Source organism: Aquarana catesbeiana, linkage group LG06 (genome assembly GCF_042186555.1).
Source record: "Aquarana catesbeiana isolate 2022-GZ linkage group LG06, ASM4218655v1, whole genome shotgun sequence".
In the NCBI taxonomy this organism is placed as follows: domain Eukaryota; kingdom Metazoa; phylum Chordata; class Amphibia; order Anura; family Ranidae; genus Aquarana; species Aquarana catesbeiana.
Window position 1 is genome coordinate 405,527,492 of NC_133329.1, and position 23,897 is coordinate 405,551,388.

General features: G+C 43.8%; 1 protein-coding gene across 3 annotated transcripts in view; it reads right to left on the minus strand.

Moving 5' to 3' along the window:
• Positions 1–23,897, minus strand: part of LOC141147251 (phospholipase A and acyltransferase 3-like) — a 129,356-nt gene that overhangs the window by 89,258 nt on the left and 16,201 nt on the right. For all 3 annotated transcript variants that reach the window (XM_073634453.1, XM_073634452.1, XM_073634451.1), the window contains exon 3: positions 22,063–22,126. In XM_073634453.1, the coding sequence (XP_073490554.1) occupies positions 22,063–22,074 (12 nt within the window). In that variant the 5' untranslated portion in view covers positions 22,075–22,126. The remainder of the gene's footprint in view (positions 1–22,062; positions 22,127–23,897) is intronic.

Here is a 23,897-nt window from a genome sequence, read left to right on the forward strand (position 1 = left end):
AGGGGGAAGTGACGTCAGTGGTGAGCGGCGGGGAGTGAAGATTCCCACCCACCCTCCCTGGTTTAGGTGTAATTAGGAAGGGGGCTACAGTGAGAGCCTAGGCAATGGTTTGGGTCTATGAGGAGGAGGAGATGTATGTTATATGGAGATATAACATGGTTGGTATCCATATGTGATATGGGGTTATCTTGTACCTTAACCAGGAAGGGGTAAAGTTAGGTCACTGCGAAGGTTGGATACTGTCTCTCTGTCCGAGTGTTGCGACTGGAGGCCTAAAGTTTATTTGAAGTTTATCGCAGTGACCAGTGGCGTGTGTTCCCATCCAAGACCAAGAGAATACTGAATGGTTATTAAAAGTTATTTAAAAAATGTTATTTATTTTGTTTTATGTTAATTTTTAATAAAAGGCCGTCAAGGCCATTTACTCCAATACCTTGTCAAGTCATTTGTAGGAAGGTTTTGGAGGGCGGAGAGTATGGTTAAGGGGTAATTTGAAGACTGGGGGTTAAGTCCGTCACATGTCAAGTAATAAATCAGACGACTCTGTGTATTTATATTCTGAGAATATTTACTCAAACCAATTAAAAGGGATAGCGCCAACTCCCCAAAGAATTCCTCCGAAAAACAAAAGGCAAAATATTAACAAATAACAGTGAGTTACACACACTTCCGTAAAGAAATCATGCTATCTCCTAAAAGGATGATCACAGCTAGAAGATTATACTGAATCTCTGCAGAACATGGAACCTAGCCAGCCTATACTGCTACCCTAAAGAGAGAGAGCAGGTCTAAAAGTAATAGTATAATGGCCCTTATATCAACAATAGCATTAATGTCCCCGTTGCAGATCTGATGGTCTTCACCGGTACGTAGGAGCTCGCTAACTGTAATTCGATTAGGTGTAGTGGGAAGCAATAGGTTTTTTGTAGTGAGTAAAGGCTAAAGATGTCTAAGCAGAGTTTTCAAATAGGTTCAGTAAAGTATTCCTAAGGTAGAGATGTCTGTGCAAAGTGTCCTAGTGGAACCGTGACAAAGGATGGGTAAAGGTTGGGCAACTGCCCTCTCACCAATGACCAGACTGATGGGATGTCTTCCGGACAGTAACTCATGTAGCGTAGAGACGCATGCAGCAGATCCGTGTCTCGATCTCCCGACGTGAAGCTTGGTACACTGACTGGCAGGCGACCGGAGTGGTGCTGGTTGAACATCTGATGACGAACGACAGAGCTAGGCCCCTCTGGTATGGGTTGGAAGGTGGTACACCACATGGTAGGCCGTGACCTCTCCCTCCATGCACGGAGAGGTCCGTCTTGCGTCAGGCCCAGGAGGAAGAGAGCTCCACGCAGGCTTTTGCTTCTTTTATAGCTACTCCCAGCAATCTTCCTAATGGTAGCAAAGATCCCTGGGATATGTAGTCCAGGCACATAATCATATGAAGCAATTATCAGATGGGAGAACTACTCCTCTCACAATCCTTTTTGTTTGGCACACAAATATGATGTTGACGATACACTGATCACTAGAGGGACATGCGATGTTTGGAAATACGGGAGGGTACTGTGTTTTACGATTGTAGTCCATATTGCTACATAAAAATAACAAACCTGTTATACTTAACTGCTCTGTGCAACATTTTGCACAGAGCAGCCCAGATCCTTCTCTTCTGGGGTTCCCTGCCAGTGCTCCTGGCCCCTCCCCCTTCATCAGGTACCCCCATGGAGAGCCGCTTTCCATTGAGACATCCGTGCAGGCAGGCTCCCGAGTGCCGCTGCTGCGTCCACTGACACAGACAGCGGGACTCGGCCCCGCCCCCTGCTGCAGTGTCACTGGATTTGATTGACAGCAGTGGGAGCCAATGGCTCCCGCTGCTATCAATCTATCCAATGAGGACAGGGACAGCGGCTGGAGCTGCTGAGCTTTTGGACGTTGCTGGAACGGATGGGCTCAGGAAAGAAAAATGAGGGCTCTGGGGATATCAAGGCTTTTTACAATGTAGTGCAACCCCCATAGAAGCCACCATTTTAAAGTGGGAGTAAACTCCCTTGGTTGGTTTTTACCTATAGGTAAGCCTATAATAGGTACAGTAAATACGGTGCACGTTTAGGAGATATTTACTTTGGAAGCAGTCCTATGCAATAAAAAGTGACTCCCACGCTCGGCCATTCATACTGACAAAGTCTAAAAACCTGGAAGGAAGACCGGGTGAAGATGGAAGTGCCTATAGCAGTGACAGTATGCCACTGGAGCATGGGCATCCGCAGAACTTTTTTCAGGGGGGGGGCATCATTTCAAGGTCACCCATGCTCTGCCCCTTTTCGACTGTCCTTATCACGGTCAGAGACTGCAGACATAGTACAGATACACCCAGATACATTACACCCCCCATACACACAGATTACACACAGATACAATACACCCCCATACACCCAGATACATTACACCCCCATACACCCAGATACATTACACACACAATCATTAGTATGGAGAACTCCCCTCCAATCAATTTCTATATTGCAAGCTTGAGATGACATTAGAGAGAATTAAATGTATTACTAACCCCAGAAAAGGCAGATGGAAGGCTCCAACAACAGCTGCACATGCCGAACAGCTCAGATGATGCTGGGGCCCCATGCGTGGGTGTTTTTGGGGCCCCTATCTAGAAGGGAGTGCTGGGCCTCTGACACATGTCCAGGCAGAGCACACACAGCCGGCAGTCCGAGCCGAGGAGGAGGAGAGGAGGGGAGAGAAATCATTAGTGATCTGGTCGGGCTGAGCATTAGCAGACGCTGTCCAGGCAGCAGGTGTAAGGTAACAGGCAAGCTGCGGGAGAGCTTTGTATTCCCAGCCTCTGGAAGCACTGCCTCCTCTCAGTTCAGGGGCTGCAAACACCATCACTCCCTGACACTCCATGTTGTGTATGTGAGTTCCCGGCCCTGGGACATGCAGCGCGGTGCCCCCAACTGATTGTGCGCACTTGCCTATAGGTAGCACCAGCCCTACCAGGGGGGGGGGCACTTGCCCCTACCTGCGGACGCCCATGCACTGGAGGGCTTTGTTTTCAGGCAAGTCTGTCATAATGTGCTAGTATGAAGTGCATACTGGCACATTATGACAAACTGCCTAAGGCCCAATTTTTTATTTTTTTTGTTTGCTGCGGATTACTATCTCTTTAAGGTCCCTTAGGTCTTTTCCTCTTAGCCAGGCACACTGTCAGTCACTCCTTTAGCTCAGTGAACAGTCCAATGGTATGCTTTTCTGATGCTTTATTGTAGAATTTGAACATGGATAGGTTTAGGGTAACTGTGGAATATTCCAGCAACTTTAGCAGCAACTTGAGGACACTAATCTTACTACTTTAACCCCTTCACACCTAAGGGTAAAACAAATCTAAATGCCTAAGCACAATTTTGCAATGTTGACATGTGTTAGTAAAACGGTACATATCATCACAATTACTTCTGCATCCAGGTGAATTATACCGCGTTTTTCAGGACAAATTGGGCTTTCATTTGGTGGTAAATGGGAATGGAGATCTGATTATTTTTTATTATCAAAGGAAAACTGGCCCAAAATGGTAAATTTTTTTTTTTTTTTTAGCTGTATATTTCTTGCTATTACCAAAACCTACCACCAAAGAACAACCCAAATGAATTTGATTTGTAATGTGTGACTCTATATAATGTCATTTAAAACAGAACTTCACAAAAAGAGGAAGTTCCGCTCTTTTTTTTTTTTTTCTGCTCAATTACCTGGCTTTGACAGATACACTTTCCCAGTTCCAGTGAGATCGTCATGGCAGATCCAGCAGAAGATCTTTCACACTTTGATTTACATTTGGTGTGGAGTTGCCCTTTATATTCATATCAGAAACTAATGCTGGATGAAAGTTTAGTATGGATATTAACCGATTTCAGCCCCAGAAGATTTTTACCCCCTTCCTGACCAAAGCACTTTTTACAATTCGGCACTGCGTCGCTTTAACTGACAATTGCGCGGTCGTGCGACGTTGTACCCAAACAAAATTTGCGTCCCTTTTTTCCCACAAATAGAGCTTTCTTTTGGTGGCATTTGATCACCTCTGCGGTTTTTATTTTTTGCGCTATAAACAAAAAAAGAGCGACAGTGGTGTAGTGGGTAGCACTCTCGCCCAGCAGTAAAAAGGGTCGCTGGTTCGAATCCCAACCATGGCTCTACCTGCCTGGAATTTGCATGTTCCCCCTGTGCCTGCATGGGTTTACTCCGGTTTAGGGCTGAAATAACTAATCAATTAATCGATTACTATTTTCATAATCGATTAATCGGCCAGTAACATAATGGGGTAAAAAAAACTAAAATGAGCCCTTTATAGTACAAAAAGAGCAAATAATTGCTACTGTAAATATTACTTTCACAGTTCTACAGTAAAAAAAATGAACCCCTTACAGTAGTGATTATCTGCTTTTTTTATACTATAAAGGGCTATTTTTTTTTTAACCCCATTATGTTACTAAACATCTTAGACCTGGTTCACATCTATGCGTTTTTTGGTGCTTTTTTCAGAAACGAGACAGTTCATTTACATGGTTTCCTATGGGACACGTTCACATCTGTGTTTTTTTCAGCTGCTGGAAAGTGTCAGGGGACTTTTTTCTTAACGATTTTTTGGTTCAATAGACTTCAATGGAGAATCTGCAGAAAAGCATGTAATGTGTTTTTGCACCTATTTGTTTTTTTTGTTTTTGAAAATTTATTGAAATAATTCAACATAACAAAAGTATAAAGAGCGTTTTGTACATTGGTTACATAGGAAATCTCGAAAACAGAGAAATACCAGTCGTGATCATGGTTTACATTTCGTGGAGATGCTCTAGGTTCTCTGCGCCCCCTACCACCCGCACCCCGTCCGGGATCTTGCTGTGCAGGAGGCCGTAAGGCCCAGACAACCAGAACATAAAATAAGTATATAAACAGACCATGGAATAGATTATTAGGTTAAATGTGAACATTGGGTAAACCTTTTGTGACATAAAGATCAATTATAGAAACATTACCAACGAACCAACATTCAGGATTGCAGTCTCAGGAAGGGTTAGTTAAAGATCTGTCACAAGGTCTAAAGTATCTCAAAGGGAGATAGCTGAGTAAAAAAAAAAAAAGAAAAGAAACAAAAATGAAGGAGAACCTATCCCGAGATCTACCCATTGGTTGTCTAAATGAAAAACCCATTTATACCAAGAGTCAAAAAAGCATAGCATCGAAAAGTATAGTAAAAGGAAGGAGGAGAGGAGAGAGGGGGAAACAAGAGAAGAGGCAAAGAGTATAGGACAGGGGTGAGGACGGAGGAGATGCACAGAGGGCTATCGCAAGAGGGTACCAGGGCCGGACTGCGAATGAAAACCAGCCCTGGAAAAAATGTCATACCAGCCCCATAGCATTAATGTACCAGCCCAACATCATAACGTCATTATTTTCTTGTTCATAAAATGGAAAACCATGCATTTTAAAGCACATTTAAAGAGTGCATTATATATAGATAAGACACATATAAAAGCACATAGGGCTTTATATATATATATATATATATATATATATATATATATATATATATATATATATATATAAAAGCGAATTACAGTTAAAAGTGGTAAAAGTGGAACAATCATCAAGAACAGTCCACTTATTGCTATGGTGATATATATTGCCAGAATAAGGAATAATCAAAGAATTTTACTTCAAAGTATGGAAGACGTAAACATGTTCAAAGCTTCATTAACGTAACATAAATACATTGCCTGCACACCACTCTGTCCTTTAATGCCCACCTCCTTGTTATAGGGCACACAGTGTATAGGAATGTATAATGTAAAACATGGTGGGATTTCCCCACCCAGGGGAAATACAACTGGGCAGTGGCGGTGCGTCCATTGCACCCATCAATCTTCAATAGACAGATTCATGCATTGCATGAATCTATCTATTGTCGCTGCTGCCGCCCCCTATTCAGGTGTCCAGCCCCTTGTCGGGCATCGGGCATCTGAATTACAGCGGAGGGGGTGTTGGCTCTAATAGGCTTCCAAATTGGTAAACAGCGGGCACACTGCTGTGCGTTCGCTGCTTATACAGTGCTGTGTTAGGAAATCAAATAAATCACTTCCCTAACACTGACCTTCCTCTCAGCCAATCAGGTGCACTGGGTCTGGTTACCTGTCACCTGATTGGCTGAAGCGACAGGCGCTGTGATTGGATGCCTATCGGAGGGAGCGTGGAGCAACGCGCTGACCTGAGACAGGTAAGTGCCGGGCGGGGGGGACACTGGCAGGATTTAATGGGCAAACTGGTGGCAATTGATGGGGCAAACTGGCAGCAATTGATGGGGCAAACTGGCGGCAATTGATAGTTACAGTGGCTGCGTTTGATGGGCACAGTGGCTGTGTTTAATAGGCACAGTGGTGGCAATTTATGGGTACAGTGGCTGGGCTTGATGGCACAGTGGCTGCGTATGATGGTACAGTGGCAGCGTTTAATGGGCACAGTGGCTGCAATTGATGGGTACAGTGGCTGCGTTTGATGGGGCACAGTGGCAGCAATTTATGGGTACAGTGGCTGCGTTTGATTGGCAGGGCACAGTGTTGGCAAACTAAGGGCACAGTGGCAGTGTTTGATGGTATACAGCTTTTCAAAGATAATCTGGCACTTAAACAAAACATGGAAGAGAGAGAGAGAGAGGGAGAGAGAGGGAGAGGGAGAGGGAGAGAGGGAGAGAGAAAGAGAGGGGGGAGAGAGAGGGAGAGAGAGGGGGGAGAGAGAGAGAGAGGGGAGGGAGAGAGAGAGGGGAGAGAGAGAGGGGGGAGAGAGAGAGGGGGGAGAGAGAGAGGGGAGAGAGAGGGGGAGAGGGGGAGGAGAGAGAGGGGGAGGAGAGAGAGGGGATGAGAGAGAGGGGGAGAGAGAGAGAGAGAGAGAGAGAGGGGGAGAGTGAGAGAGGGGGGAGAGAGAGAGAGGGGGGAGAGAGAGAAAGGGGGGAGAGAGAGGGGGAGAGGGGGGGATAGCGGGGGAGAGTGGGAGAGGGGGAGAGAGAGAGGGGGGGAGAGAGAGAGAGACAGAGACAGAGAGGAGAGAGAGAGAGAGAGAGAGAGAGAGAGGGGGGAGAGAGAGAGAGAGGGGGGAGAGAGAGAGATGTTTAGTACCTTAATTCTTGTGCTGCAGCTGCACGGCCGGCCATTCACTTCTATTCTCCTCGTGCAGATTAGTGGGCGGTGCTGGCGCCGCACGGGATGAGTCATGAAGGCAAATAATCAAGCAGCACGGCGTTCTCCTGCTCCTCCCCTCAGGCACACAGACACGGCGCAAGAAGGGCGGAGGAGACACAGTGACACAGGCACACAGCCATTGCATGGTGCGGCAGCCGCCGCTGCGCTGCTCTTTACATTGCTGACACTGTGACATAGGCTGGCAGCCAGCCAAGCTCCGAGGCAAAAGCAGCCCCAGCAGTACTTAGTGCAGCCAGCCTACTGGGATATTTCCCGGTATCCCGGTAGGCCAGTCCGGCCCTGGAGGGTACCCGGAAAGGATTCCAAGCTATGATCTATGAATCCAGTTTACAGGGATATCCCCACCTGGGAAGCCCAAGGCTCCCAAATAATTTTGAATTTATCCACAGTGTCCAGGATGGTATTTAAAATCTTTTCCTGCATCATTATCTAAGAAATTTTTTGTTTGGCTAAACGAAAGGATACTGTCGGAGATTTCCAGTACCGGCCAATGGTCATTTTGGCGCCAAGGAGGATAAACCTAATTAGAATCTGGTTAGATTTAGAAGTTTTAGGGATTAGACAGTTAAGTAGAGCAGTAGTTGGTTCTTGCTTAAGCGTACAGCCAATGGTTCTGCGAATAAGGAAGAATATCTTATTCCAAAACATTCTGATTCTAGGACATTCCCAAAAAATGTGTAGAAGAGTACCCAAATGATCGCATCCTCTAAAACATAGAGGGGATGCTTGGGGATAGAATTTGGCTAGATGAGTAGGTACTAAATACCAGTGTGTTAATATTTTGAGGCTAGCTTCAGTCAGAGAAGTGTTTAGGATACCTTTAAAAGAACGGGCAAAATTGGAGTGCCATAGGTCCAGGTCCCAGCTGAGGTCCAGATCATGCTCCCAGCTCAACATGTAGGACGCTTTCTCTGGTGGGTCCGCTAGAGATGAGTAAATGAGGGAGATACCCCCTCTCATGTCCATGGCTGAGGAACACCATTGTTCATAGGGAGTTACTGAGAGTGGTATTTTGCTCGTCTTTCAAATGAGATTCAGAAAATGTGATAATTGGTAGTATCTACATTTTTCTGAGGGGGCATATCAAGTTTTGAGGTACAGTATGGAAAAGTGAGGGGACCATTTGAGTTAAAGAAATGGCCAATTCTGTAAAGGCCTTTGTCTAGCCACCATTTGAAATGCACCTATCTGTGTTTATTAATCTGCCCAACAACAAATTGGCCAAGAAAAATGCAAAAACGCAAATTGCCGCAAAATCACGTGCGCAAAAATCTAAAAAACGCACAGCAAAAAAGCACTGCAGAAACAGAGCAAAAGCAAAAACTGCTTAGATGTGTACCGAGCCTTGTGTTGGCTACATGGATCAATTTTCAGGCGAGAATATTCAGATGAAAAATCTTTGTACATTTGCTGAATGAAAGAATGTTGTTTGAAATTTTCACTTGTTTTTAACATTCTGTTTTTAAAATGAATGTCATTTCTGAACGAAAACCACATACACTGTCGGACAATTCCTTTGACAAAGAAGTTTTGTATTATTTCCAAATTTTCCCATCACTGTGGTTGAAAATGAACGTCGATTTGACCTCACTAACATTTAGAAATATCGAACAAACGTTCTTAAAATTACATTTTTTTTGAAGGAAAACATTGTTTGTTCTTTAAATAAAAAAATTTGATCTCTGAGTCTGATAATATTTGCCAGATTCACCCTTTAATAGCATATACAGTATATCTCTCCTCTAATAGTATATACAGTATATCTCCTCTAATAGTATATACAGTATATCTCTCCTCTAATAGTATATACAGTATATCTCCTCTAATAGTATATACAGTATATGTCCTCTAATAGTATATACAGTATACAGTATCTGTCCTCTGATAGTATACACAGTATATCTCTCCTCTAATAGTATATACAGTATATCTCTCCTCTGATAGTATATACAGTATATCTTTCCTCTAATAGTATATACAGTATATCTCCTCTAATAGTATATACAGTATATCTCTCCTCTAAAAGTATATACAGTATATCTCTCCTCTGATAGTCTGATAGTTTATACAGTATATCTCTCCTCTAATAGTATATACAATATATCTCTCCTCTGATAGTATATACAGTATATCTCCTCTAATAGTATATACAGTATATCTCTCCTCTAATAGTATATACAGTATATCTCTCCTCTAATAGTATAAACAGTATATCTCTCCTCTAATAGTATATACAGTATGTCTCTCCTCTAATAGTATATACAGTATATATCTCCTCTAATAGTATATACAGTATTAGGGGCGAGCTTCGAGTTCGAGTCGAACCCATGTTCGACTTGAACATCGTCGGTTCGTCGAATTGCGAACGATATGGGCCGTTCACACCAAATTCGAGTGGCGCATCACTGCCCATCATTCACTGCGGAATCGTAGTGCATTGCTGGCTGATGATCGGCCAAGCATGCACTATGACCCGCAAGCTTGGCCAATCACAGCGCCGTCTGTACAGAGAGCCGTAATTGGCCAAAGCCAGTATGGCTTTGGCCAATTATGGCTCAGGGGGTTTAGTACACGCCCCACACTATATAAGGCCGACTGCGTGGCGGCCTTGTGTAGTGTGTGTTGCGGCGGCGGAGAGATAGACAGAGAGACAGTGTCATTTGATTTAAGTTCGATAGAGAAGGCAGGCGAGTCAGTTAGCTGCACTTACAGTGTATTGTGTATATATATATGCATCCCAGGTGTTATATACACACTGTATTCAGTTTAGCTAGATCTGTTCCTGTTATTCTCTTCCTAATATACTGACAGGCAGGCAGGTGTTTTTACAGTATTTACAGTTAGTGTACTGTGTACCCTACACAGTTGCACCTACAGTATAGCTACCTGAAGACAAGTGCTGTTGTTCTTCTTCTGATCCTATTAATACCACAGGCAGGCAGCTTGAAGTATTTACAGTTAGTGTACTGTGTACCCCTGCACAGTGTGCACCTATAGCTACCTAAAGACAAGTGCTGGTGTTCTCATACTAATAATACTACAGGCAGGCAGTTGATTCTGCTAGCTGCAGTATAATCAGTATATATATATATACATCCCAGTTTTGTGCAGCTACATCTCCCTGCAGGCCATTAGTATGTCTGGAAGGCCAACAAGGAGAGGCAGACAGTCACAAGCCAATAAAAGAGGGCAAGCAGGCTCTGTGTCTAGAGGCAACAGTGCTGGTCGTGGACACGGTGCATCCTCATCAGCACGTAGACGTGGGACACGCCTGTCCTTTTTTTCGGCAGCTGGCCTGTGTTAAGCCGCAACATGCGGAAGGCTTGGTAGAGTGGATGACCAAGCCGTTCTCATCCTCCTCATCCTCTCTCACCCATGCTCAGGATACTTTGTCTGGCAAAGCAGCTGCCAACGCGGCCTCTTCCCTCGGCTCAATGGCATCAGTCACTCCTTCCCTAGCCCCACCATGTCCTCCTGCGGAGTCCCCTGAACTGTTTGACCACAGTGTTGGGTACATGCTCCAGGAGGATGCCCAGCGTTTTGAAGGCTCCAATGATGGTACCCAGCTAGAGGAAGGTAGTAACGTGAGCCCAGGCAGAGGGGGTGCCCAAGAAGGACAGCAATCTGGCAGTCATGATCCCCCAGCTGCAGCATACTGCCAGGTTTGCTCCAGTGATGAGGAGGGAGGGGATGATGAGGTCACTGACTCCACGTGGGTGCCTGATAAGAGGGAGGAGGAGGAGGCACATCACCAACGAGGCAGGATGCCCTCCAGGGGCCAGCTTAAGGGCAGCACACCGACTGCATCACACCGTAGAGCTCCGCATGTGCAGGAAGCTGCTGTCTCTGCATGTTATTCCAAAAGTTCTTTGGTGTGGGCCTTTTTTGAGACGAGTGCATCAGATCGCTCCACTTCTATTTGCAACATATGTCTCAAGCGTATCTCGCGTGGCCAAAACATCACCCGCTTGGGCACCACATGCTTGACCAGACATACTTCGACCTGCCATGCAGTTCGTTGGCAAGCGTACCTAAAAGACCCACACCAAAGAACAAAGAGGGCCTCTCCTTGCTCCTCATCAGCTGAAATCTCCAACCCCACTATACCTTCAGATCTTTCTGAGACCTGCACTGAGGAATGAAGGTGTAGAATTAGGTGTGTCACAACCAAGTACTTGTGGGCAATCTGTTGTTTGTAAGCCCGTGAGAACTTCCTCTCGAGTTTGACCGTAGAGTAGGAAGTCATCCAGATATGGCATAAACTGGACCCCCCTTGATCAGACCTTGGTGATAGGCAGTCCCTATTAGTTGTTTATAGCAGATAATCATGTTGTTTACATGGGGAAGGGACACTTTTTTGTACCAGTCCTGGTTCTGCAAAAGACGTAAAACCATTGACTCGTACTGGGCATTAGTCATCACAACTAGGTTACCTCCCTTATCCGAGGGTTTTATAACCAGACGTGAGTCTGATTGTAATGATTTAAGGGCTGCTTTCTGTTGGCATGTTAAATTCGATAGTGTCAAATCTCTCCATTTAGTTTTTTTAATGTCATCGGTAACCTGTTGGGTGAAGGCCCAAACATTGGGGTTTCCCTGTAGTGTGGGAAAGGTTTTGGATTTGGATTTATATTCCCTGGGGGAGGAGAGAGGTAAAGGAGGAGGGTCATTGATGGAAGAATCAATTTGTCCTTCCTGATGTAGGAAGTGGGCTTCCAGAAGCTCAGTTTTGTCAATGTGTCCCTCGTCCCATAGCTCCATGAGCTCCTCCATGGCTTTAATATCATCCAAAGTCATATTTGTCCATGAGGATTCTTCTGAAGGTGTCTTTTGGGTGAGTGATTTGGGTTTATCATAAAGAATACGAAGCATTAGCTTGCGAGAAAACAGATTTAGGTCTTTGATGAGTTCAAACTGATCAATTTTCTGCGTCGGACAAAAGGATAATCCAAGCTCCAAGACAGAAATTTGATCAGGGCTGAGAGAAATGGGAGACAAATTAAGTACTTCAAATTTTTCGGCTGTTTCTGGAATGGTGATTCCGCATTTGTCGTGCAACCCCTTTTATGTGGGAAAAACGAAACGTCCCTTTTTCCATAGAATTAGAGACCATGTCTCCTTAGTCACCAAGAAGAAAATGGAGACCCCCATTAGCCGGCATTTGGGTTTATGCCATCAGTTTGATGACAAAAAAATGCATTTTTTTGCCCTGGAATATGCCCCCCCAATGAAAGAGGGGGAGACTATGACAGGATTCTGCTGCAACGAGAAACGAGGTGGATTTTTACCTTAAATGCCCTTAAATACTCTGTTTTAAATGATGTGTTAAGCTTTAAGCCTTTTCTTTAAAGGGTCCTCCTTTTTTTTTTTTAGACATGCATTTTCTTCCACCATTCATCCTATTTTTTAGGCATGATTCATGCCCTTTTTTCAATTATGCCGCGTACACACGGTCGGACTTTTCATCTACAAAAGTCCGACAGCCTGTCCGACAGACTTTCGGCAGACTTTCGGCGGACTTGCGGCGGACTTGCGGCAGACTTTCTAACGAACAGACTTGCCTACACACGACCACACAAAAGTCCGACGGATTCGTACGTGATGACTTACACCGGACTAAAATAAGGAAGTTGATAGCCAGTAGCCAATAGCTGCCCTAGCGTGGGTTTTTGTCCGTAGGACTAGCATACAGACGAGCGGACTTCGGGGTCCGTCGTAGTTACGATGTAAAGATTTGAAGCATGTTTCAAATCTAAAGTACATCGGATTTGAGGCTAAAAAAGTACGTTGAAAGTCCGGAGAAGCCCACACACGATCGGATTACCAGCCAGCTTTAGTCCGTCAGCGTCCGTTGGACTTTTGTAGCTGAAAAGTCCGACCGTGTGTACGTGGCATTAGATTTGTCTACCTGATTATGTATACCCATTTAACTAATAATTAATCTTCTTTTCATTATATCTATGTGCTCTTTGCCCTTTCGGTTTTCCCTCCACCTATATTTGGTATGCACGGACACCCGGGGCACCGAGTGGCTGGTCTCTAATCAATATTCCGACCGCTCGGTGTCCTTTATATGGGGACTGCCTATGACCTCGCACCCGGGCCTTATTGACCTTCCATCCCGCCATTTTCAGAGATCGAGAACTATTTTGGCTCCCTTGTATCTCCGTTGGCTTCTGTGTTGTCTATGTTTGGGCACCAGATTTTTAAAAATGGCCGCCGCTCAACGAACGCTCTTGCGTCATGAGCGTCGCCGCCATTTGGATAAGCCGGATGCGCGCGCATGCGCATTCCTCCTTACTAGTCCGCGGCGTGACGGCGGGGGTTACCCCCGCCAATTGCTGACATTTCTGCTCAAACGCGGGGCGGTGAACGGCTGTGGTCTCCCTGGCAGACCACTTCAGGATTCCTTTGTGCCAAACTTTGGATTTGATACCAGTAAGTGCTATATCCCTGGCCAAATCATTGATCCTTTATTGGATCTCTATCTTTCTGCTATCAATAGTATTCTCCATTAGTACATAGCTGCTTTCCTTTTTGAACTTATAGGTTCCCATCTGCTGTCCCAGCTAAACACGTTCCTTATTGTTTGATTTATGGGAGTGTATGGACCAGTACAACACCCTGCCGAGCAACGCTTACTTCCCATCTCTCTCTCTAAGGAACCTCTCACACAAGAGACAATCTGTCCTTAACCATCCCACGGATGTGACTTTAAAATCTTATTGATTCTACCCATTTCATCATGTAATTTTTTCAATTGCCTCCTTTTTTGGCTTATCATAAACAACTCTGTTTTAGGACCTATTATCCTATCTGATTGCCCGACTGTATTATATCTCTCATTTTTACAGAGTTTCATTTACTTCACATATAGGAATTGCTTTTCCTTATCCCCCTCTGCATACCTCTCCAGGAGGCCAGCCCTGAAGGGCATTGTGCACTGCGGTTGACCCTGACCCTCTAAGCCTCTCTTAACAGACTCTTTATGTCGGTAAGGTGAATTGGGTGGCTATAGTAAAATGTGTTTGTTTTTTTTCTTTCTTTTTTCTCTTTTTTTACTATTTATGTATATTTACTATTATGTTTCAAAGAATTATCATTTTTTCAAATGCACTGTATTCTGCTTTACAATTTTGATGCCATACTGTATGTATGTATTTATACTCTGTAATTGTTTTTCATTTGAATTTACTACCACATATAAACTATGATATTCAACATTTTGAATTTAAATTATGTGATTATTGTGTATATCTCTAGACATGAGTGCTTATTTTTTATTCATTCTCTACCTCTCTAGCTGATCAGATGCCACATTAAATATCTCCTGAAGAAGCTTAAAAAGTGAAACATGTCGAGAAAGTGGTATTAACCTCTGTATCATGCTTGTATAGATTTGTCTTGAAAGCATATCAACTTTGCTGCTTCATGTCTGTTTTCTCCTCTTAACAAATAGACCTTTTAAATAATATTCAAAATAAAATTTATACTATTTTTATTCTTGCTATTTTTCATTTTTGTCCATTGAGCACCCTTGGCCTCTCAGGAGGCCTCAAGTCCCTCTTTTTCCAAATGTGTTCTTCTTCTGGTTCTTCTGGTTCTTCCTCCGGTGTTCTCGTCCGGCATCTTCCTCTGCGGCATCTTCTTCCTTTCTTCTCCTCTGGCGATGATGGCATGGAGGGAGGCTCCCGCTGTGTGACGCTTCTCCTCTTCTGATGGTTCTTAAATAACGAGTGGCGGGGCCACCCAGTGACCCCGCCCACCTCTGACGCACCGGGACTTGACGGGGACTTCCCTGTGGCATTCCCTGTGATGTGAGAGGTGGGCGGGGTCACCTGTTACATAACCCCGCCCCCTTCTGGGGAAGAACCAGAAGAAGAAGAATATGGAGGAAGAAACCAAAGGAAGATAGAATATAAAAGAAAGAAGAAAGAAGAAGCATTTAAATAAAGGAATTGTCAAGAACAGTCTCTTGTCATTTTTAACATTTTTGACAGTTTTTTTGTGAAATGGTAGGGGTACTTTTGTACCCCCATACCATTTCACACAGGGGGGAGGGCCGGGATCTGGGGGTCCCCTTGTTAAAGGGGGCTTCCAGATTCCGATAAGCCCCCCGCCAGCAGACCCCCACAACCACAGGATATACAAGACACTACAGCAGGGATGTACAGCAATCAGTTGACGCGTTTCGCACTCATAACGGGTGCTTACTCATAGCTGACAAACATGGGAATAAAAATCATATATAAAGCCTAAATTACAAACCATGTGACCACATGATTAAATGAGTAATCAATAACAGCTGAAAGCCGACTGTGTGAGGTCTCAGCACCTGCTGTCAGGTGAACAGGCTTTAGAATGAAAACTCCCATGTTGATGATATATAAGCAACAGAATAAAAGGGAAAAAGAAAAAAATATAAAAAAGTTAAAAAATATGTATATAATGGATAATATTATATAATATGTGTATGTGTGAAAAATGTATTTGAAAATAAATATGTTGAAAGTGAAAACAAGTGATATATGGTGAAAAGTAATCGTCCTAATAAACATAAAATAAGAAATGAAGAGGACATAACAAAATAAAGTAAAATGTGGTGCAATAAATGGTAAAACTATAAAAAGTATGAGTATATCACTAGTGATGGTATATATGTAAAAATATCAAAGATAAAAATATAAATATGTATATTGCTTCTGCAAACAAAAAAGTCACCTATGTGAAAAATAGATGGTGTGGAGCAAATAAAAAGAACACAATATGGACAAAATATATGTGCCGTCATGTGATGGTGAGAGTGAAAAAATGTGTGTGTGCAGAAGTGAAACGCAAATGGTGTTAAAGTAAAATAATATGAGATGGAATGAAGGTGACTAGGATAACATAATGATGTTGTTAAACATGTGTTTAAAAACCAAAATAATTAAATATAAACCAAAATCGACCTGTGTATGTACGATCATGGGCGATTTGAATTCAAACCCAGGTGTAAAGTGCAATGACATGATGTCGGTAGTGATATGATTTCAGCCAAGGTTTGTATAGAGCTGTTAGAATAAAATAAATAAATATGTTTCTGCCAAAAAAGTCAGAATAAAGTGTGCCGAAGTTGGCCTGTTTGTGTATGAACATCAATGTAAGATTATTAGGCTCCGGGCTGGGTACAAGATAATAGTAAAATGTCGGCCAACATTTCTGTGGGGCCGTTTAGGTCTATTTTAAATGTATATGTCACAATGTAAGAGAAGATATTTATTATATTAGCTGTTGCTGATAAGGGACCCATTTATATATATAACAAATACAAAAAATAAAAATATATAGATAAATATGTATATAAATGTCAGCAGTGCTGAGACCCCAGCGAAAGGGAGCAACTTCCATCTCTTGCTTCTATAAGGCATAAGCTGTAACTAGCATAAAATTCTAATAATCAATGACAATATAGTTTGTGATACAAGAGATGAAACAATTTGATACATTGGCATAGGCAGGCGTTTGAAACAAGGTGTTGATCCAGTCTATAAATAAAAATTTTTTTCTGTTGCTTATATATCATCAACATGGGAGTTTTCATTCTAAAGCCTGTTCACCTGACAGCAGGTGCTGAGACCTCACACAGTCGGCTTTCAGCTGTTATTGATTACTCACTTAATCATGTGGTCACATGGTTTATAATTTAGGCTTTATATATGATTTTTATTCCCATGTTTGTCAGCTATGAGTAAGCACCCGTTATGAGTGCAAAATGCCTCAGGTGATTGCTGTACATCCCTGCTGTAGTGTCTTGTATATCCTGTGATCCAGCTTTTTAATAAAGGCACCTATTATTCAGTCCGGTGTGCGGCATCCAGATCACTTTGTCTATTCCTGCTCCACCCAGCATCAGCCAGCACCTGGGACTCTTTCCCTTTGAAGGATTCAAACTTGTTCATCCACTCTTTGATTTAGACCTACCTGAGCGGTGAAACTTTCCTCGCTTCAGCTACATTACATTCGGATCAAGGTCGGGACTTTAAGAGCAAACTGGTCCACAGACTATGTGAACTCTTATGCCGCGTACACACGGTCGGACTTTTCATCTACAAAAGTCCGACAGCCTGTCCGACAGACTTTCGGCAGACTTTCGGCGGACTTGCGGCGGACTTGCGGCAGACTTTCTAACGAACAGACTTGCCTACACACGACCACACAAAAGTCCGACGGATTCGTACGTGATGACGTACACCGGACTAAAATAAGGAAGTTGATAGCCAGTAGCCAATAGCTGCCCTAGCGTGGGTTTTTGTCCGTAGGACTAGCATACAGACGAGCGGACTTCGGGGTCCGTCGTAGTTACGACGTAAAGATTTGAAGCATGTTTCAAATCTAAAGTACGTCGGATTTGAGGCTAAAAAAGTACGTTGAAAGTCCGGAGAAGCCCACACACGATCGGATTACCAGCCAGCTTTAGTCCGTCAGCGTCCGTTGGACTTTTGTAGCTGAAAAGTCCGACCGTGTGTACGCGGCATTAAACAAAGAAATCCAGGACTACACCTTACCACCCCCAAGAGGATCCACAACCTGAGCGTTTCAACAGCACTCTGTTGAACATGCTGGGAACCCTCCCATTAGAGAAGAAACAGCATTGGGGAGATCATATCACTGCAATAGCTCATGCCTACATATGATTCTACCGGATTCTCCTCCTACTGATTGATGTTCAGGAGAGAGGCTTGCTTACCCATAGATTTAGCATTCGGAACGTCAATGGATCACACCTCTCAAGCCTCCTATAGGGGATATGTTGACTGGATCCAAAAGAACTTAAAGGTGGCTTATGAGAAAGCCAAGGAAGCCTCCACCATCAGCGAACAAAGGAATAAGAAGAACTTTGATCTTAAAGTGCGGGTCCAGGATCTACAACCTGTGGATCGAGTGTTGTTGCATAATCTAGGGGTGCCAGGAAAACATAAGTTGGCTGACCGATGGCGTTCCTAACCCTACATTGTTTGCAAATGACTGCCTGCACTGCCTGTGTATCAGATTTGGCTTGAAGGGAAGACTGCCCCCTATGTCCCGCTGGTGGGAACCAACTTTTACTATACATATTTTCTGTAAAGCATAAGCAAATTATTTAGGATTTTGCTGCAGACCTCATCAGTGATCTGGACATTATTTTGAAACACATGCTGAATGTTCCTATCAACACAAGTGGGACTGTGCTCTGTTTAAGGGAGCAACGTCTATAAGGAATCCTGGTTACTAAATAATTTCATGGACTGATACCCAAAAATACAATGCTCTAATTAATTAGTGACAGGATTAGACCACTGGCCGTTTTAGTTATATGACCATCTTTATCAATTTAGGTTATACAGCAAATATTTAGGAGGTATTCAGTTTTTGGGGAGATCATGAAGTGACCTGGATCCCCCATGGGTCATTCACAGGCAAACAGTCGAATGTATATTTTTTATTGAACAAAAGATCTTTTATATTTCTTGTTCATATACCATATATCTAAATAGAACCTTTACGTTAATAAGGTAATGAAACCAGTGTTAGAATATTTCTTGAATCTTCCAAATAAACTATTGTAAACAAAAAAAAAAAAGAATCTCAATATCAAGGGATATAAAAAGTGATACAAAACCTAGAAATCTAAATTAAATCTTTAGAGTAATAAATCAGTGAAAAGATCCCTTGATATTGGGATTCTAACACTGGTTTCATTACCTTATTAACTTATAGGTTCTATTTAGATTTTTATAGCGCTACACTTTTACATTCACATTTACTGCTTTGGTCTATAGCTGTGTTGGCTGCTGTTTATACCTACATTTTACACAGCGCTGTATTTTTCTTTTTTACATATACCATATATATTTTTTTGAATTAATGCAATTATTATTGCACGACAGTTCCTCTGTGAATGCTAGCTGGTGTCCGGACTTTGTTTTTGATTGTGTGTCTGTATTGTTTTATGTGTTTTTCTCTGATTTTTTTCTGTTTCATAGCACCATCCTTGAGAGTTCTTTCCTTTTAGGAAAACTCTTATAGCATTGTGAATGAAGTTGTCTTTATAGTCACATCATGAATTATCATATTTGGGCTAACTGTGAAACCAATAAATTTTGTACTTTTAGAATTAAAACCCTGATTAAGACCCTCTGTTACCTAAGTAGCTGCTATTTGACCCAGGTAGTCTTACCTAGGTCTCATTTCTGTATGCCCCCTTAAGACTTGGCATCAAAACCATTTGCTGCCCATTTCAGAGGCTGTTCGAGTACCCTCAGCCCCTTGCCCAGAGACATATCAGTCCCCAATGTTGCGGCCTAGGGTCAGGAAAACCTTTCCACCTGTACTTCCGGAAGAGGAAAGTGATGATGAGGAATTACCTGTATATACTCGAGAATAAGTCGATTTTTTCAGCACATTTTTTTGTGCTGAAAGTGCCCCCCTCGACTTATACTCGAGTCAAGCACTTTTATGTAGCAAAAAATTTCATTTTCCGAACCGAATTTGGGGCCCCGTATCTCAGGGCCACTTAGTGCTAGGAACCCCAAATTTGGTGTGCAAACCCAGTGGAACTGGTATCACAACATATCCAAAGCTGAAGTTCCTAGCCCTAAGTGGCCCTGAGATACGGGGCCCCAAAATAGGTTCGGAAAATGTCATTCTCTGCTGCAGAAAAGTGCTTGACATTTTCTGAACCGACTTCGGGGCCCTGTATCTTGGGGCCACTTGGTGCTAGGAACTTCAGCTTTGGAAATTTTATGGTGCTAGTTCCGCTGTGTTTGCACACCAAATTTGGGGTTCTTAGCCCTAAGTGGCCCCGAGATACGGGGCCCCAAATTCGGTCAACTGTGTCCATCTGCAGCAATGTCATTTTGGGACCCTTTGGGTTCAGAGACCCCAAATTTTGGCTGCAGCTAGGGGGCATCTAGGAACTCTTAACTACCAAGTTTGAAGTTCAGGGGACCTATGGCTGCAAATGGGCACAGTGAGGCTGCAAATGGGAACAGTGATGCTGCAAATTGGCATTGTTGACCCTCTTTTCCACTTACAGTAGCTGTGCATTTCTCACCCTCGTCTTATACTCGGGTCAATAAGTTTTTCCCATTTTTTTGTGGTAAATTAGGGCCTCAACTTATACTCGGAACGACTTATACTCGAGTATATACGGTACCTTTGGATTGGTTGTGGGTTCCCTCTTTGGAAGATGATGCCATTGGTCCTGATGTTGAAGAAGAAGAAGAAGAAGAAGGCTGTCCAGGGAAAGGCTCCCATTTGCCCAACACTGAGGTGGTAGCCCCCTACACATTTAAGGAAAATAAAGAAGTCAAGTTGGAACCCCATGAAGTGTCCAATGCGGCTGATACACTCATCCCTCCTACTAACACAACAAGGAGAGAGACAGTCTCAGAGCCGGGGTTAGAGCCTGAAGTAGAACCAGAACGGGAAGCTGGATGCAGTTTTTGGGAAGCTGAACAGGGACCTGAGTCACTGAAAGACATACATTCTCGGTTGAGGCAAAAGACATGTCCCCAAAGAGATTGACTTATGACACTCTTGGAGAAAATTCTGATGAACTCATACCCACAACGAAACATCCCAGTCAAGCACTTGCCTCCTTTACAGAGTCTTTAGTAAAGGATGATCTTGATCCACCCCCTGACACTGCTGGGTGGGCCACTAATTTATTACTGGCCTGTCATGAACTTAATATGACTTCCTCCTGTTAATGTATATGATTTGTTATCAGAGGACCCTTCACTAAGTCAGTTATTAGCTGTTGCCACTTCTAGTCTATTGGATAGTTAATTGTTTAGCTTTCACAATGCAGTAAAGTGATTCCAGGTGCTCTGTATTTAGGGACCAAAGACTTTCAAGTAGGGGGAGGATGTAGCAATATGGACTAGAAGCATAAAGCACTGTACCTTTTAGCCTTTCAAAGTATCACTTGTCCCTCCAGTGATCAATGCATCCAGTGACATCATATCTGTGTGCCAAATAAAAGGATTGTGGGATGAATAGTCCTCCCGTCAGACAATTGTGTGCCAGGACTATATATCCCAGGGATCTTTGCTGCCACCTGAAGATTGCTGGGAGCAGCTATAAAAGCAGCTCTCTTCCTCCTGGGCCTGACGCAAGATGGACCTCTCTGTGCAGCAGGGAGAGAGAGGTCTTGGCCTACCACGCAAAGTCTTACTTCCAATCCGTGGCCTGAAGGACATAGCTCTGTTGTTCACAGTCGGACATCCTTTCCAGTACCACTCCAGTCGCCTGCCTGACGGTGTGTGTGACAAGCTTCACGTCGGGAGATCGAGACAGTGGGTCCGCTGCACAAGTGTCGCTACACGAGTGCCTGTTCAGAAGACATCGACCTTTATCCATTCTTTGCCACTCCATTCTTTGCCACCTTTACATTGATACACTTTTCACAGACATCTTTACTCCAAGATCACTTTACTGCACCATTTGAACACTGTGCTTAGACACCTTTAGCTTACTTCACTACAAGGAATCTACTATTCCCACTACACCCAACGTGCTACATATAAAAAATGACATTGATGTTTTTGCCACAGTGCTTTAAGTATACCACATTTTTTTTAATTCAAGTAATGGGGCCCAGTTTTATTATCCCGCTGATTTCATAAAATGTCCATGGATGCAACCAATTCTATTAAAGGTCTGCATATTAATAAAGATATATACAGTACATATTACTTTTTATACAATTTAGATGTTGCAAGTTAGTTACCACACCTAAATATCATTGCTCAATTGTATTATACATTAAAAAGGTACGTTTTACACTTACAATCAGAGGCATCTTCTTTCTTGTCTTCAGCTACTTTATGGCCACGTAAATCTCTTCTTGCCTTCTGCCAATAAAGAATTATCAATGTGATTAAAACCTTTAAATACATCAACGGGGTGAATAAGGTTCAGGAGGGCAGTTTTTTCAGTATGAAACCAAAATCAAAAACATGGGGACATGACCTCAAACTAACTGGAGGAAATTTCAAAACTAATTTTAGAAAGTATTATTTTACTGAAAGGGTAGTTGATGCTTGGAATAAACTTCCAGCAGAGGTAGTGAGACAGTCAACAGTAAATGGCTTCAAACATACTTGGGACAAACATAGAACTATACCCAAGAAAGAAATGCAAAAAAATAAAATAAATGGGCAGACTTGATGGACTATGCAGTCTTTTTCTGCCGTCACTTTTCTATGTTTAAAGTGATATTAAAGTGATTGTAAAGTCTCGTTTTTAAATAATAAAAATAAATAACAAACATGTTATACTTACCTCCTCTGTTTCAGTTGGTTTTGCAAAGAGCAGCCTGGATCCTCCTCTTCTCGGGTCCCTCTTTGCTGCTCCTGGCCCCTTCCTCCTATCGAGTGCCCCCTCAGTCAGCAACTCCCTATGGGGGCACCCGAGTCAGAGCTCCGTGTCCATTCAGACACGGAGCCCCAACCTGGCCCCGCCCCCTTTCTCCCCTGATTGTCTGACTGACTTTGACAGCCGCAGGAGCCAATGGCGCCACTGCTGTGTCTCAACTGGAGGAGTGTCCCGGACGGCTTAGACATTCGTGGATGGGGCGTGGCCTGGACATGGTGAAGCTGCATCTTGTGAGAGCTCCGGGCCTAGCCCTGCCTTTCCCAGCTAATTCACCCTCATAACACCGGTATGCTATCAGCTAAGCGGAACAGGACAAGAGCAGCTCCCCGGGTGACCCGCTCCAGCATTTCCAAGGACGACATACACCACTATTTCTTGCAACTCCAGAAAGTTTCCCCGGGCGTCAGAGTGGCGGCTCCACGTGGCTCCCTGTGAGAGGCCCAGGTCACAGACACGGCCCCTCAACTACACCAGACTGTTTTTCAGAAACCCTGACGGCCTTTCGGCCAGAGATGTGCCTCACCCCACAACTACCGGAAGTAAGCCAGCTGGACCAGGACATTCAGGCCTTACTACAGGCACTCCCCGTAAGAACAGACATTGAAGCCCTGATCCTTCGGCTGGAGGAAACCCACCGTTGGGACATCCAGGATGTACAGGAGGATGTGACCACACTCAATGACAGGGTGGCTACAGGGGAAGCCGCTTTCTCTATCCTGACAAGCTACGTGATAGCTTTGGAACAGACCTGAGACACTCACTGGGACATGACAATCGCCCTCCAGCTCCACCTCGAGGATATCGAGGACCGGAGCCGCCGAAACAACCTACGTCTCCAGGGCCTCCCGGAAGCCACGGGGACTGAGGATCTCGGAGAGATGGCAGTGGCGATCTTCCACCGGGTCTTGGAGTCCCCCTCTGAGACGCTGATTATTGACAGGATACACAGAGCCCTGGGCCCCAGATCCCTGGACCCCGCCAGACCGTGAGATGTGGTGTGTAGACTACATCGCTACACCCAGAAGGAGAGCATATTGCGTAAAGCATGGGAACAGAGAGACATGGAATATGATTGGGCTCCCATCTGGATCTTACCGGACCTCTCCCGAGCGACACTGAAATGCTGAGGTTTCCTGCGCCTCATCCTGGAGCTGGTGAAACAGTGTGGCTGTACCTATCGCTGGGGATACCCGCTGGCCATTGCCTTCAGAAAAGATATGGCTGCCTTTACCCTGCATACACCAGTGG